This window comes from Pseudopipra pipra, chromosome W (assembly GCF_036250125.1).
Source record: "Pseudopipra pipra isolate bDixPip1 chromosome W, bDixPip1.hap1, whole genome shotgun sequence".
NCBI classification, from domain to species: domain Eukaryota; kingdom Metazoa; phylum Chordata; class Aves; order Passeriformes; family Pipridae; genus Pseudopipra; species Pseudopipra pipra.
This window is the reverse complement of record NC_087580.1, coordinates 8208744-8222070: the sequence shown is the minus strand read 5'-3', so window position 1 is coordinate 8222070 and position 13327 is coordinate 8208744. Positions and strand designations below refer to the sequence as shown.

General features: G+C 52.7%; 2 protein-coding genes and 2 long non-coding RNA genes across 4 annotated transcripts; all 4 read right to left on the bottom strand.

Annotated features, from left to right (window-relative positions):
* Positions 1-800: 800 nt before the first annotated feature.
* LOC135405876 (uncharacterized) lies at positions 801-1413 on the bottom strand. Its single transcript, XR_010426062.1, has 3 exons — positions 1204-1413; positions 954-1023; positions 801-861 (listed from the first exon to the last, which is right to left on the bottom strand). It is a non-coding gene; the product is annotated as an uncharacterized LOC135405876 (long non-coding RNA).
* A 126-nt stretch (positions 1414-1539) lies between these two features.
* On the bottom strand, positions 1540-2976 carry LOC135405888 (uncharacterized). Its single transcript, XR_010426073.1, has 3 exons — positions 2732-2976; positions 2370-2620; positions 1540-2251 (listed from the first exon to the last, which is right to left on the bottom strand). It is a non-coding gene; the product is annotated as an uncharacterized LOC135405888 (long non-coding RNA).
* A 2355-nt stretch (positions 2977-5331) lies between these two features.
* LOC135404832 (ankyrin repeat domain-containing protein 26-like) lies at positions 5332-11118 on the bottom strand. The gene is made up of 6 exons (XM_064639564.1): positions 11035-11118; positions 10285-10566; positions 7986-8118; positions 6503-6784; positions 5571-5806; positions 5332-5392 (listed from the first exon to the last, which is right to left on the bottom strand). Exons 2-6 carry the CDS (start codon positions 10377-10379, stop codon positions 5332-5334), a joined length of 807 nt encoding a protein of 268 aa, XP_064495634.1. The 5' UTR covers positions 10380-10566; positions 11035-11118.
* A 176-nt stretch (positions 11119-11294) lies between these two features.
* Positions 11295-13327, bottom strand: LOC135404831 (ankyrin repeat domain-containing protein 7-like). The gene is made up of 5 exons (XM_064639563.1): positions 13101-13327; positions 12682-12855; positions 12487-12593; positions 11691-11781; positions 11295-11435 (listed from the first exon to the last, which is right to left on the bottom strand). Exons 1-5 carry the CDS (start codon positions 13104-13106, stop codon positions 11295-11297), a joined length of 519 nt encoding a protein of 172 aa, XP_064495633.1. The 5' UTR covers positions 13107-13327.

Genomic DNA, 13327 nt, shown 5'->3' with positions numbered 1-13327 from the left:
TGGCTCCCATCCTGCTTTTCATCCCCCACTATCCCCATGGCCTTGGATGCAGGGCTGCTCTCCATCCCTTCAGCCCCAAGCCTGGCCCTTGAGATCTGGGGGCATTTGACACCCGCTGGCTCCTTTGATCCCCTTTCCCATCCCTCCCAGAGCACAGGGAGGTCCAGGTGCTCCAGGGGCTGCCCCGTGTGCCCCCTGCCTGTCCCAGCCCCCAGCAGGGACATTCCATGATGCCCCAACCTGCACTGCTCAGGATGCACATGGAGGGGGTGAAGGGGATCTCGTGTGCAGAGACCCCCAGGAGCCCCCTGAGCCTCTCTGCTCATGGCAGGGGAGCGGCCAGAGAGGCTCCGGGTGTGCAGGGGCTGGAGAAGGAGGGGACATGGACATGGGAATGCAGGCACAGAGATGGGAACACACACATGGAGATGGAAACACACCCATGGAGATGGGAACACCCATGGAGATGGAAACACACCCATGGAGATGGAAACACACACATGGAGATGGGAACACACACATGGAGATGGGAACACACACATGGAGGTGGGAACACACACATGGAGGTGGGAACACACACATGGAGGTGGGAACACACCCATGGAGATGGGAACACACACATGGAGATGGGAACACACACATGGAGGTGGGAACACACACATGGAGATGGGAACACACACATGGAGATGGGAACACACACATGGAGATGGGAACACACACACACAAGATCAAGCAGAGTAGCTTTGCTGAAGGGATTTATTGATCATTCAGGGGAAATGGCCCTGGGCTCTGAGGGAAATCAGGGATGATCATCTCCTCATGCTGCTGGAGGGGGACAGGGCACGGGTGTCACCACCAGGCCTGAAAGACAGAGCCCCAAACGTCACCCCCAAAGTCCACTGCAACATGAGAGGGGCCTTGTCCTGACCCCTCTCCCTGCAGGCACTGCTCACCTCAGACATCCAGGGATGCAGCCACGCCTTTCTCACCAACAGGACCCAGCACCTTCTCAACCACAGGGGGCTGGGGACAAAGACAGGCTCAGAGACACACTGGGTGCAGTGGGATGTACTGGGAGCCTGGGGGAAGAAATGGAATCCTTGGGAAGGTGCACTGGGGTATACTGGGGCAGACTGGGATGGTCAGAAGTGTCATGGCCATGTGAGGGGAGGACCCAACTCAGGCAGAACTCCTGGTACCCACCTGAGCCATCTTCAGGATCCCAACTTCCACTAAATCCACCTGGAGAGAGACCAGGAGCCCTGGCTGGTCACTGGGATGTCCCCGGTGCCAGCGAGGGATGGGGGGACCAAAGTGTCCCCCAGTTCCCAGACTGGATGCCCTCCAGTCCCCCCGGCCCACTCACCTCCCGCAGATCATTTTGGGTTCCTGCCAAGAGTGCCTGGGCAAGGAGAGCAAAAGTTTAAGCAGGATTGGCCCCTGTGGGGCTGGGGGAGGAACACGGGTGTCCCCAGCCCCCCCAGCCCAGGGCTGCCCCCGTCTGAGGGGGAAAATCCCTTCTGCTCCCCCAACCCCACTGCACCCAGTTTCACCTCCAACCCCTGTGCCTGCAGGGCCCAGGGTGGGGATGGAGACAAGGAGAGCCAGGGGAATTCAGGGCCTGCAGGGAGGGTGGGGGGAGGTTGGGGGGGACCCAAAGATGCTGAACTGGGGGGAACTGGGGAGCCCACGGGACTGGGATTGGGGTGTTGAAGGGGCCCTGTGTGGGATACAGGGGAGGGGAAAGGAATTCAAGTGTAGGGACATGGGGACTGCAAGGGAGAGGCTTGGTGGGGACAGGAGGAGGAGGATGGAGGAGGACAAAAACGAGGGCACTGGGAGATGGTTGGGAGTGGAGAGGGAGGCAAGGAATGGTCTTGGGAGGTACCAGGGCAGTGGCCTGGGTGAAAGGCAAAGGTCTGAGGGGAAAGATGGAAAGAAAAGCTTTGGGAATGATCAGTGGGAGGATGTTTGGGGACCCTGGGTAGGACACAGAGCAGATCCTGGGGAGGAGATGCCTGAGGGGACCAAAAAGGATGGGATGGGAGGTCCAAGGGGTGGGATTTGGGAGCACCATTAAAAGAAACAGGTGGGGGCCCTCCCAGCAATTGACAGTGGACCTCCCTTGTCAGGGATTGCTGAATGGCTTCCTGCTGTTGCATCTTTCATTTCTTATCCAAAATCACCCAAATAGTTTTCAAACAGTGCCTGCCAATGGAGCTTGAAGGCACTCGTTCCATCAAAGCCATACCTGTAATTCAGAGGCATAAACAGAGAATGTAGATTTGTCTCTTAAGGTGCTCTCTCATTTCTACTAGATGTCAATTAGCATCATGTAAAACATGATCATTAAAATTGAAAACTCTTACCCTTCTATTTCCCTTTGAAAAATAATTCTGCTCTTAAAACTCTCACTTCTGTTTGATTGTTTTAAATCCAAATGAATGTGTGTACTAGTGGACACAGACAGGGCTCCCTCACAGAGAAGCCCATGAAGTATGGGCTGGATGAGCAGACAGCAGGCTGGTTGAAATCTGCTGGCCAGGGTGGTGATCAGGAATGCAACATCCAGCTGGAGGCCAGTGATCAGCAATTCCTGGTGAACATCTTCATTGATGATCTGGATGATGGGATATAGTGCCCAAGTTTAATGGAGCTGATGAGTTTACATTCCGACTGCAAGGAACATGTTTTCACATCTGAAGCAGGGGATGGGAAACCAGAGACTCACTGTGAACACCCAATGATTTCCAGAGCCTTTCCAGAGCATTTCATTCAAATCCGGGAATTTTGGATTAAAAAATCACGGTGCTCCTCCATTACTCTGGAAAGGGGACCCTGGTCTGTCAGGAGTGAGGACATTGCTGAATCTGAAAGCTGGAGAAGACAACAAGAAATGTGTGACCCTCCAGAGGATGAAAGCCCTGGATGAAGTTGTCAAGAAGTTCAGACCCAATGCCTTTCGAGTTTTACGGTTGTGTCTTAACATTTCTTGTAGTTTTTCCCTTGTTTGTCCCCTGAAATTGTTTGATGAAAACTCCCCTTGATGTCTGTATCCTTAGACCCCGCTCCCCGATTGGCCAAAGTTTGCTGCATTGAAGTATTTCCCTTTTGGCCACCCTTTCCCTAAAATGGATAAACCCTACCCCTTTTTCCCTTATCTAGTTACACTTTGCATGCTGGGGTCCCATCTGGGGTGCCAAGAAGAGCTGTGCTTTGGTACCAATTACCTCTGAAGCTGCTCGTGTGCCTTCATAGGCTGCTAAGATTTCCTTCTCCTCAGGGGTGGAATTGGTCTCAGAACCTCTGTAGCTTTGGCTCCAGAAACCCAGTGGTCGCCCTCACGTCTCACCAGGCACCTTTGGCCAGAGGCTCCAGGAGGGACCTTTATCTGCAGCTGCAGAGTAGAGGACATTCTTTACCTCTGGTCCTGTCCTGACTGCTCCAAGAGCCACGGCATGTGCAATCTCTTGCTTGATCTGCCTGAAAGCTTGTTGTTGTTCAGGACCCCACTGGAAATTGTTCTTTTCACGGGTCACAAAGTAAAGAGGGCTCACCATCTGGCTGTACTCTGGGATGTGCATCCTCCAGAAGCCAATGGCTCCCAGAAAAGCTTGGGTTTCTTTCTTGTTTGTGGGTGGAGCCATTGCTACAATCTTGTTGAGGACGTCTGTTGGTATCTGGTGTCGTCCATTTGCCATTTCACCCCTAGGAACTGGATCTCTTGGGCAGGTCCCTTGACCTTACTCTTCTTGATGGCAAAACAGGCCTTGAGGAGAATCTGGATGATCTTCTGTCCTTTCTCAAAAACTTCTTCTGCTGTGTCCCCCCACACAATGATGTCATGGATGTACTGGATGGATGGATGGGGGTCACAGCATCTCGGTTCCTCCGATACTGTTGCCTGTGCACAGTTGTCGTGGCCGTTGGCACTTCTTGTCCCCAAAGCTCCAGCGATTCCTTTCGTACAAGAAGGGGACCAATGCAGCACCACCTCTCCAATTTTAAGTAGCATTTTCGCTGCCTTCACCACTAGGATCATTGTCGCTGAACAATGTAGGGATGGGTTAGAGCTGATCTTGGAGTCTTTGCTACCAAACCTTGAAGGCCACCATTAAGGAAACTGGCTACTAGGCTGTGGATGTCGAAATTAAGGAAAGGAAGCAATTTGTTCCATCCATCTGAACGGTCCCTTACAGGATGTCCTGGGACAGGCACAAAACCAGCAAGAATCAGGAAAAAATTAGTAAAAAGGCCATTGTTATTATTTTTCTTTCTCCTTGTTCCTAAACAAAGCTATGTTTAGATAAACAAAATCCTTCTTGGCAGCTCTCCCAGGAGTGTCCCAAAACAATGGTGGATGCTGACAAAACAAACCTGCTCTTGGCAGCTTTCCCAGACAATGTTCCCACAACAAAACCAAAGGAACCAAAACAATCCCACTGCTGACACCAAAACCATCTGTAGCCGGTTGGAGTTGGCTTCCTGCCAAACCCCACAGGCTACAGAAGATTACTACGTGTAAATTTAGGGTAGAACTTAGGTGGGAGGTTCCTGTGCCACAGAGCTCTTTCCCACAGTTTCTCTTGGAAAAGAATGGAGTTCCACAGCTCATTGCTTCCATTTCAATCTTTTTGGCCTTTGACCACTCTGGAAAATCTGTACCAACCTGATGAGCAGAAGTCTTGGGCTTTACCACAGGTGTCTGGGTGGTGTTCTGAGAGCCAGACTTCTGCTCAGTCCCAAACTGATGCCAAGATGTCCCAGGCCAGGTGAATCCAGAAGTGGACTTGCAGCCAGAACTCCGCTGACAGCGCTGCTTGGGACCGCAGATCTGCTTCTGTGGCACTCCAAAAAGAGCTTGGTGTTGGCCACTGCAAGTCTCTCAGTAGCTCTGAAACATTCACAAGCACACACAGAGTCATCTCTGGCAGGAAGGCTTTTGCAAAGTTCCCCTCCACAGCCTTGGCTACTACTCGACTTCTAAAAGCCAAGGGCATGAAGAGCGTCCAAAACAAGCACATCCTTTGATCTGAGCTTGTTCACAGGGCCTGTTTCTAAGAAATCACACCAAGTGCAAGGAGCAGCCAGTGTCACCTCCAGAAGAACTCTGGGCTACCCTGGCCTTCTCAAGGAAAGCTCAACCCTCAGACCCGCTGCCAAAACAGAAGCCAAGAAAGAGCCGCCTTATTTTGGATTCACAGAATCCAACTCTCTTCTCCCAGAGGCCTCTCCTTATTCAAACAGGAAAGGGCACAAGATTCATCTTCTCTGTCACCCACGGCATGAGGAGAGGAGAGACTGGCAAAAAGATTGCCTGCTAAAACAACCTCAACTTGAAAAGACACCAATAATGCCACAGTGGTGCTGCTGTGGGGTTACTGCTGGAACTCTAAAGAGAAAGGAAGACAGGTCTGAGGAAGGGAAGGCTCTGAAGGAACTTTCCCCACAAAGATGCCACGTTCTGCTTTCAAACCTGACGCTGGCCAGATGTAGAAAAGGGATTTCCAAGGAAAATGCAGGAGGAAAGAGGAGTCTGTTCTTACCAGTCCAAAAAAGCAGGGACTTACCTTTCCAGTTTCTTGGCGAGGCTTTTTCTGGTTTTGGCTTCCACCAGATACAGTTCTTTGTACTTGTCCACTTCTGCCTGGGTGGATTCTTTTGGAAAAGGTCTTTCTGCTTGGTTGCTTTTTGTCCTTCCCAGTGCACGTTCCAGATCTCTAATTCTGTCTTCTAATTGTTTTTTCAGTGAGTCCACATGACTGGCTCTGATTTCTTCTAAGGTGTCCTGGTGGGCTGCCTGTGCCTGAAGGAGACAGTGCACCTTCAACCACCACAAGAAAAAGAGAGCTCTGCCCAGCACAAAATTGCACACACCCAGTTCCAAGGGCCCAGCCTTACTCAGAGAGGCGGCTCTGCCTCCTCACTCCCAGCAGCAATCAAGGCACAACCCAGGAGCTGCCAGGGCAAACAATTCTTTGCAGTGGGAAAGAAGCCCAAATGAGCACTCTGCTTCAAAGCTACTAATGAAGAGACACTGGGTCTGTAGGACAGGGCATGTCCAAAAGGATTCTTCAAACACAAGAAGAGCTTCCACCTCCACCTCCACCCCCTCCCTGCCATCCCTGGAATTTCAGTGACTCCTTTTCTGAGCACCTTCCCCCCTCCAAGGACAAAGCAGCACCTGTAGGTCTGGCCATGACAGCTGCAAGTTGCCAAACCCATTCAAGGATGAGCAGTGAGAAGCAGAGCAGCGCACAGAGATCCCCCCAAGCACTGCAAAGTGGGAATCTGCCTTGGGTAGCCTTTGGATTCAGGGACCTGCCGGCACATTCCACACCCATGACAGCACTCCTGCCCAACCAGATTGCCTTCTGCCACTGCCTTCAGCAAAGACAGAAGCTAACCCACAGAATACAGGAGCAAAAGAAAAAGACCAAACACCATGGCCACAAGAGAAGTTTACGTAGTGCCTGTGGACACTGGGGAGAAATTCACTTACTTGCAAAAACTCATTGACTTCCTGGAGTTTTTGTCTTATTTCCTGGTCTGCTTGTTCTTCCACCTCTCTTTTGCACTGTTCGAGTTGGCTGCGATCCACCACGTTGGTCTCCAAATGATGGTGGAGTTTTGCCAGCTCTTCTTGCAGCTGGCATTTGTCCATGGCCAGGTTCTCGCACTCCCCACGCAGGGCAGACAGTTCTTCTTGCAAAGCCTGGTTTTTGGCCTCCAGCTGCGTGCACTGTTCACGTTCCCTGTCCAACTGCTGGGAAAGTTCAGCAACCTGCAGACAGAAAATAAAAAAAGGAGCTCAGTGTGGTGTAAAGGAGGTGAATTCTGGGAAAACCCCAAAAGAGGGTGGCCAGGGAGACTTTATTCATCATCTGCTGGCTCAGGACTAGACACAAAGTGCAACCAGGCTTTTCTTTTCCAGCAAGAACAGCTTTCCCATCATTTGCCGTAGAATTCCTCAGCTTCCCAGGCTTTTGGAGTTCCTCATGCAAAAATGCTCCACGCTTCTGGACTCCAAAGGAATGACTGCAAAGGCAGGAAGCCATTCTACAGGGATGCCTTCAAACCCAAGCGTGGCTCTGACAGACGCCGCTTTAGCAACGGATCCGAGTGACGAGCGGAGAAGGGATCAGAGGTTCTGTGCCACTGCTGCACAGGCACAGCAGCCTCAACAGCACTGCTGGGAACAGTCCTTCTGGCTCCCCACCACAGGATGGGCTGAAACAGCTCCCCGTGAGCAAGAAGGGACAGATTTTCCCCTGGGAGGCCCCTGTCCTCCTCGTGCCCTGGGCAGCAACAACACTGAGGAGAAAAGCCAAACCTCAAGTGCCTCCTGCTCAGCTCGTGCCTGAGACAGGGCTCAGGGGCTGATGGTGCCCTGCCAGTGACAGTGCTGTTCCTCCCCTCTCTGCCAGGGCAGCAATTCATCTGGCACACCCAGAGGACGCTGTCACAGCCTCCCTCCAGCTGCAGCCAGGCCTGAGCTGGGCCCCACTGCTCTCAGCCCATGCACGTGATGTCCTGCCAGGACGGCAGACCTGCCCATCCCTCAGGCCCAGCCGGGGGATCTGCACTCTTGGCTGACCCCGCTCACTCTCAGGGGACCTGTTCTGCTCTTCTTGCTCAGGGCCTGTGGGACGGCTCCCTGGCCCCTCAGCTCACACACCCTGCCAGGCTGGCTGCCACTCCTGGCTTGCCCCTCCTCTGCAGGACAGCCTGGCCTCCATCAGCCCTTACACCTACTGCTTTGCCCTCAACATTTGCATCTTTCCCCAGAAGGAGAACTACCCCGGATTAGTTCGAGTCATCTCCCACTGGAACAGCAGGAGGAGCATTAAGAAAAGCCCATCACATCCAAAATGCAGCCAAGGGAATAAAAACATCCACATGACAAGAAATAGAGGGAAAGCATCTCCCAGCTTTCAAAAGAAGGAACACCACAACCAAAGAGCACCACCCAGAGCACAGCTCACCTCTCTTTGGAATCCATCGACTTCCTTGACCTTTTCAGAATATCTCTTCTTCATTTCTTCCAGCTGGGACTGACTTCCTTTCTCTTCATTAACCCGGAGTTTCCTCCTCTCTATCCTCAGAAGCTTTTCCAGCCTGCACAGCAAATTAGTCAAGAAAACCATGAAACACAGGAAGAACCAGCCTTTCCCCCACGGTCTCACAGAAACAGCACAGACAGCATCCAAGCCTAGAATGGCTTGGCTTGGCAGGGACCTTAAAGATCATCCAGTTCCAAGCCTCCTGCTCTGGGCAGAGACACCTTCCACCAGACCAGCTTGTTCACAACCCCATCCAACCTGGCCTTGAACACTTCCAGCCATGGGGCATCCACAGCTTCTCTGGGCAACCGGTTGCAGTTCCTCACCACCCTCACAGCAACCAATTTCTTCCTAGGATCAAATCTAAACCCACTCTCTTTCCATTTGAAGCCATTCCCCCTTGTCCTCTCACTACCTGCTCTTTTAAATGCACTCTCTTCATCCTTCTTGTAGGCTCCCTTCACACCCCAAAAGGCCACAATTAGGTCACCCCAAAGCCTTCTCTTTTCCAGGCTGAAGGGTTGCAATTGTCCCAGCCTTTCCTCCTAGCAGAGGTGCTCCATCTTTCCAAGCACCTTGGTGGCCTCCTCTGGGCTCAATCCAACAGCTGGAGGTCCTTGCTGTGCTGAGGAGCCCAGAGCTGGATGCAGCCCTCCAGCTGGGCTCTCCCAAGGGCAGAGCAGAGAGGCAGAATGCCCTCCCTCCACCCGCTGGCCACGCTGCCTTGGACGCAGCCCAGGACACAATTGGCTCTCTGGGCTGCGAGCGCACATCGCCGGCTCATGTCCGGCCTCTCCTCCAGCCCAAGGGCTTCTCGGCAGGGCTGCTCTGCCCCTCTTCACCACCCAGCTTGCACTGATACAGGGGCTGCCCTGAGCCACGGCCAGCAGCTTGCAATGGCTCTTGGTAAACCATCAGCAGATTGCCATGGGCCCACTTCTCCAGCTTGTCCAGGGCCCTCTGGATGGCATCAGCTGTGTCAAACACACCTCTCAGCTTGGTGGCAGCTGCAAATTTGCTGAGGGCGCACTCCAGCCCTTCCTCTGGATCATTAGTGAAGACATTAAAGAACACTGGGCCCAGTCCAGACCCCTGAGGGACACCACTCGGCACTGATGGCCCTCAGCACTCTGAGCCATTGATCACCACCTCTGCATGGGACTGTTCACCAATTTCTTATCCATCAAACAGTCCACACATCCAGTCTGTCTCTCTCCACTTTGGAGAGAAGGATGTTGTGGGGGACTGTGTCAAAGGCTTCCCAGAATGACAGGGAGATGACATGGGTAGCCCTTGTCCACTGAGGCAGTCACTCCATCTTAGAAGGTCACCAGGTCGGTCAAGCAGGACTTGCCCTTGGCGAAGCTGTGCTGCTGCTTCCAATCACCTCCCTGTCATCCACGTGCCTTGACAGAGCTTCTAGAAGGATCTTTTCCATCACCTCCCCAGGCACAGAGGGCAGGCTGACAGGTTGGCAGTTCCCAGGGCCCTCCTTTCTACCCCTTTCAAAGATGGGCACAGTGGGGTTCCCTTTTTCCCCTCACCTGGGACTTCCCCTGACTGCCACGACTTTTCAAATATCAAGGAGAGGGTCTTGGCAACTCCATCAGACCCTGGTGGCCAATGGAGGGCAATAATGCTGGCCAGATGGAGAAGATGGATTCCCAAGGAAAATGCAGGAAGAAAAAGGACTCTCTCATTACCTCTCTAAACAAGCAAGGACTTACCTTTCCAGTTTCTTGGCAAGGCATCTTCTGGTTTTCACTTCCTCCATATACAGCTCTTTGTACATTTCCATCCCTCCCTGTGCTGCTTCTTTACGAGAAGCACTCTCTTGTTGGGTGTTTTTGATCCTCTCCAATTCACTTTCCAGATCTCTAATCCTTTTTTCCAACTGGATTCTCATGGAAACACAATGACTGTCTTCAATTTGTCCTAGTGGGGCCTGGTGGGCTGCCTGTGCCTGAAGGAGACAGTGCACCTTCAACCACCACAAGAAAAAGAGAGCTCTGCCCAGCACAAAATTGCACACACCCAGTTCCAAGGGCCCAGCCTTACTCAGAGAGGCGGCTCTGCCTCCTCACTCCCAGCAGCAACCAAGGCACAACCCAGGAGCTACCAGGGCAAACAATTCTTTGCAGTGGGAAAGAAGCCCAAATGAGCACTCTGCTTCCAAGCTCCTAATGAAGAGCCTGTGGACACTGGGGAGAAATTCACTTACTTGCAAAACGAGGCTGACCTCTTGTAGCTTTGGACTTCTTTCCTGGTCAGCTCCTTCTGCCACCTCTCTTGTACACTGTTCTCTTTGGCTGCCATCCAGCACCAAAGTCTCCAAATGGTGGTGGAGTTTTGTCACCTCTTCTTGCAGCTGACATTTGCTCTTCTCCAGTTGTTCACACTTCCCAAGCAGAGTGGACAGCTCTTCTTGCAAAGCCTGGTTTAGGGCCTCGAGCTGCATGCCTGTTCCAGGCTCCATGTCCAGCTGCTGGGAAAGTTCACCACCCTGTGCACAGAAAAAAAAAGAAAAGGAAACTCAGCGTGATCTAAAGGCAGTGAATTCTGAGAAAATCTCTCAAGGGGGTGGCCATGGCAACTGTATTTATCATCTACTGGAAACCAGCCTAGAAAACACTTGAAAGATTCCCCCACAGAAAGAAGAAACTTTACACCTAAAAACTTAAGAATTTGGGAGACACTTCTGGCAACAATACTTCTGGGTCCCTTGGAGCTCATGATGAAACTCCTCATTTAGAATCTAAGAATTCCTCCAGTGTCCAGCACACCAAATACCCTCAGGGCTTTTGTAGCAGCTGGGGAAAGGACCAGGCTGCTTTCTGAGCAGCCTCTGCTGAGGAGAAGGCAGAAACTGAGCTCCCCAGGCTCTCCAGGAAAACTTCATCTGACAGTTGCCCCACAGAAATAGGCAACTAGGCTCAAGAGTCACAAAAAGGAAAATTTAGCACCAGCTTACTGAGGCAGAGGCTTGCAGGGCTCTCGGAAGGGCTTCAACGCTCTCGCTTGGCTGCTGGACAGTGCCTTCCAATCCGCTGTTCTCACTGGCAAAGCTTAAGAAGAAATACAGCTCTTATTACCAGAAAATCCAATGCCAGACAAACTGTGCTAAGGAACAGAAGCCACAGCAGAAGTGTCCTTCAAAATCCCACTGACTCTCCCCCTGTTTCCACCCAATCCCCCAAAGCCACAGACCCCTCGCTTCACTGGGTTACTCTCTTACTGTTGCACGTCTTCTTCCAGGAGGTCCTGCAGTTCCTGGGAGGAAGTTATTGCCTCTCTTTTCTTGGCATCCAAGGCACTCTTCAAGTCAGGAACACAATGCTCAGACTGAAGATGCTTTTCTTCCTCCTCCTGCAGCTGTAAAACCACGGGAAGAATCCACAGTTGTCAGGGGACCTTTTCCAGAGAGGAGCCAGCTGCTGCTGAAGAACTCAGGTGCTGCATGTCTGTGTGCATCCCCTCGGCCCAAAGAACTGCAATCCATTCAAGTCCCTTCAAAGCTTCACTTCTACTCCCCAATGAACACAATGAACACTGGTTTGTCCGTTTTCAGGATGGATAGGAAGCAACAGGCACCCCCAGTTTCTCCCTGTGGGGACAGGCTTTCCATACCTCCGGCTCAGCCCTGTCCAGCTCCTCCTGCAAGCGCAGATTATCTTCCTCCAGGTGAGCCCCATGGCTTCCAGGAACCACAAGAGCAGTCCTAAAGCATGCAAAATTTCATCAGAAACATGTCTGATCCTGCATCACTTTTCCCCTGCTTGCTCCCAAAACAGCTCTTCCCCCCTTTCCTACAAGCTCCGGGAAAGCAAAGCCAAGTCCATGGAAGCATTGGAGAATTTCTCTTCCAAGGGGCCTCCCTAAAGCAGCCTCAACTACCAGCTCAGGCCGTGCTGTTCAGGGCTCCTTGCACTGCTCTTCCAAGTCCCCCCAGATGCGGCTGCACAAACTCCCAGGGCAAGCCCTTCGACCCCCTGACCATCTCCATGGCAGGAAGTTTTCTCCTTCTGTGCTCGGAGCCCCTCGTGTCCCCTGGGACAGTGTTGCTTCTCTTTCCCCCAACGCTTCCCTTCAGAGCACTGAACGCCCCAACTCTGCCGTGCCTCAAACCCCCCTGGCCTGCAGAGCAGCCACGCTGCTGAGCTACTGGTAAGTTTCCCCGGGGCTCTGGCTCTGGGTGGGGGGAGGGCACCACAGACAAGGCTTTCTTGCAGACCTCAGCGGGCAAAGGACGAGAGCCCCTGAGGGACGAGAGCAGCCAAGGGCAGACCTGCATTCACCAGTCCCACGGGGAACTGCTTCCACGGGGCTGCTCCTTCTTTTTCCCAGCTCATTGCCACGCCCCTCGTCTGGGTCACACTTGCAGACTACCCAGAACACCCGGGAGCTGTTTTGACAAAGCCCTCACCTTTCCCCCTGGGCTTGAGCAGGCCTGTCAGCTGCTTTGTTCACAAGGCACTCCAGAATCTCCTCGTGCTGTTGCAAGGCTGCAAGTTTGAAGGGGGTAAATCCCCACTAAAAGGAGAAAGAATCCCCATTAGAAAGACACAGACAAGCTCTGCAGCTCTTGGAAAGAGCAGCTTTAGCCACGTGCCAAGGTTACCTGGTTCTGAGCATCACTGTTGGCATGATGCTCCAGTAACAGCCCTGCTACAGCTGTGTTTTTAGAGAGCACAGCCAGGTGAAGGGCAGTGTTGCCATCAGCGTCTGCCAGATTGGGGTCGGCACCGTGTTCCAGCAGAACAGCAACACATTCTTCCTGCTCCTGCTGGACTGCCTGGCAACAACACACCAAAAGGGAAAGGCTTCCAACTTTTCCATCCCCCTCTGTCACAACGCCCTCAGCTCCTGAGTGCTGCCATAGAAGACCACCTTCAAAGATCAGCTAACAGAGGCTGTGCCGTGCCCATTGCAATAGGTGTGTTTCTATGGCCCTGCCCTGCAAGGAATCCTGCCAGACACCTCCCCTTTAACACCCCAGCACTGAGCCCCACCTCCAAGCTCAGAAGGCATTCCACACACCTTCATCAGGGCTGTTCTCTTGAAGTTGTCAGCGAGGTTGGGCTGGCTGTTCTTTCTTAGCAGATATCTGACGACATCTGCATGGCCATTGGCTGAAGCCAGATGTAGAGGTGTCCTAAAAATTAAACAGACGCTCTTAACCCAGACAGACAAAGGACGAGCCCAAGCTGTGTCTGTACCCAGCACCCTGGGGACCCTGCCCGGACTCTGCTCCTCCTGCTGCTGCT

Bases quoted from the DNA above. Each gene is read 5' to 3' on its own strand.
- LOC135404832 (XM_064639564.1), bottom strand. From the start codon at position 10,379: ATGGCAGCCAAAGAGAACAGTGTACAAGAGAGGTGGCAGAAGGAGCTG. The intron at 8,119-10,284 runs GTAAGTGAATTT...TTTGCTGTGCAG, and splicing joins AGGTCAGCCTCGTTTTGCAA to GCTGGAAAAGCTTCTGAGGA. The intron at 5,393-5,570 runs GTAAGTCCCTGC...CTTTCTCTTTAG, and splicing joins CTCGCCAAGAAACTGGAAAG to AGTTCCAGCAGTAACCCCAC.
- LOC135404831 (XM_064639563.1), bottom strand. The intron at 12,594-12,681 runs GTAACCTTGGCA...TTCTCCTTTTAG, and splicing joins ACAGTGATGCTCAGAACCAG to TGGGGATTTACCCCCTTCAA. The intron at 11,782-12,486 runs GTGAGGGCTTTG...TGCATGCTTTAG, and splicing joins GCTCAAGCCCAGGGGGAAAG to GACTGCTCTTGTGGTTCCTG.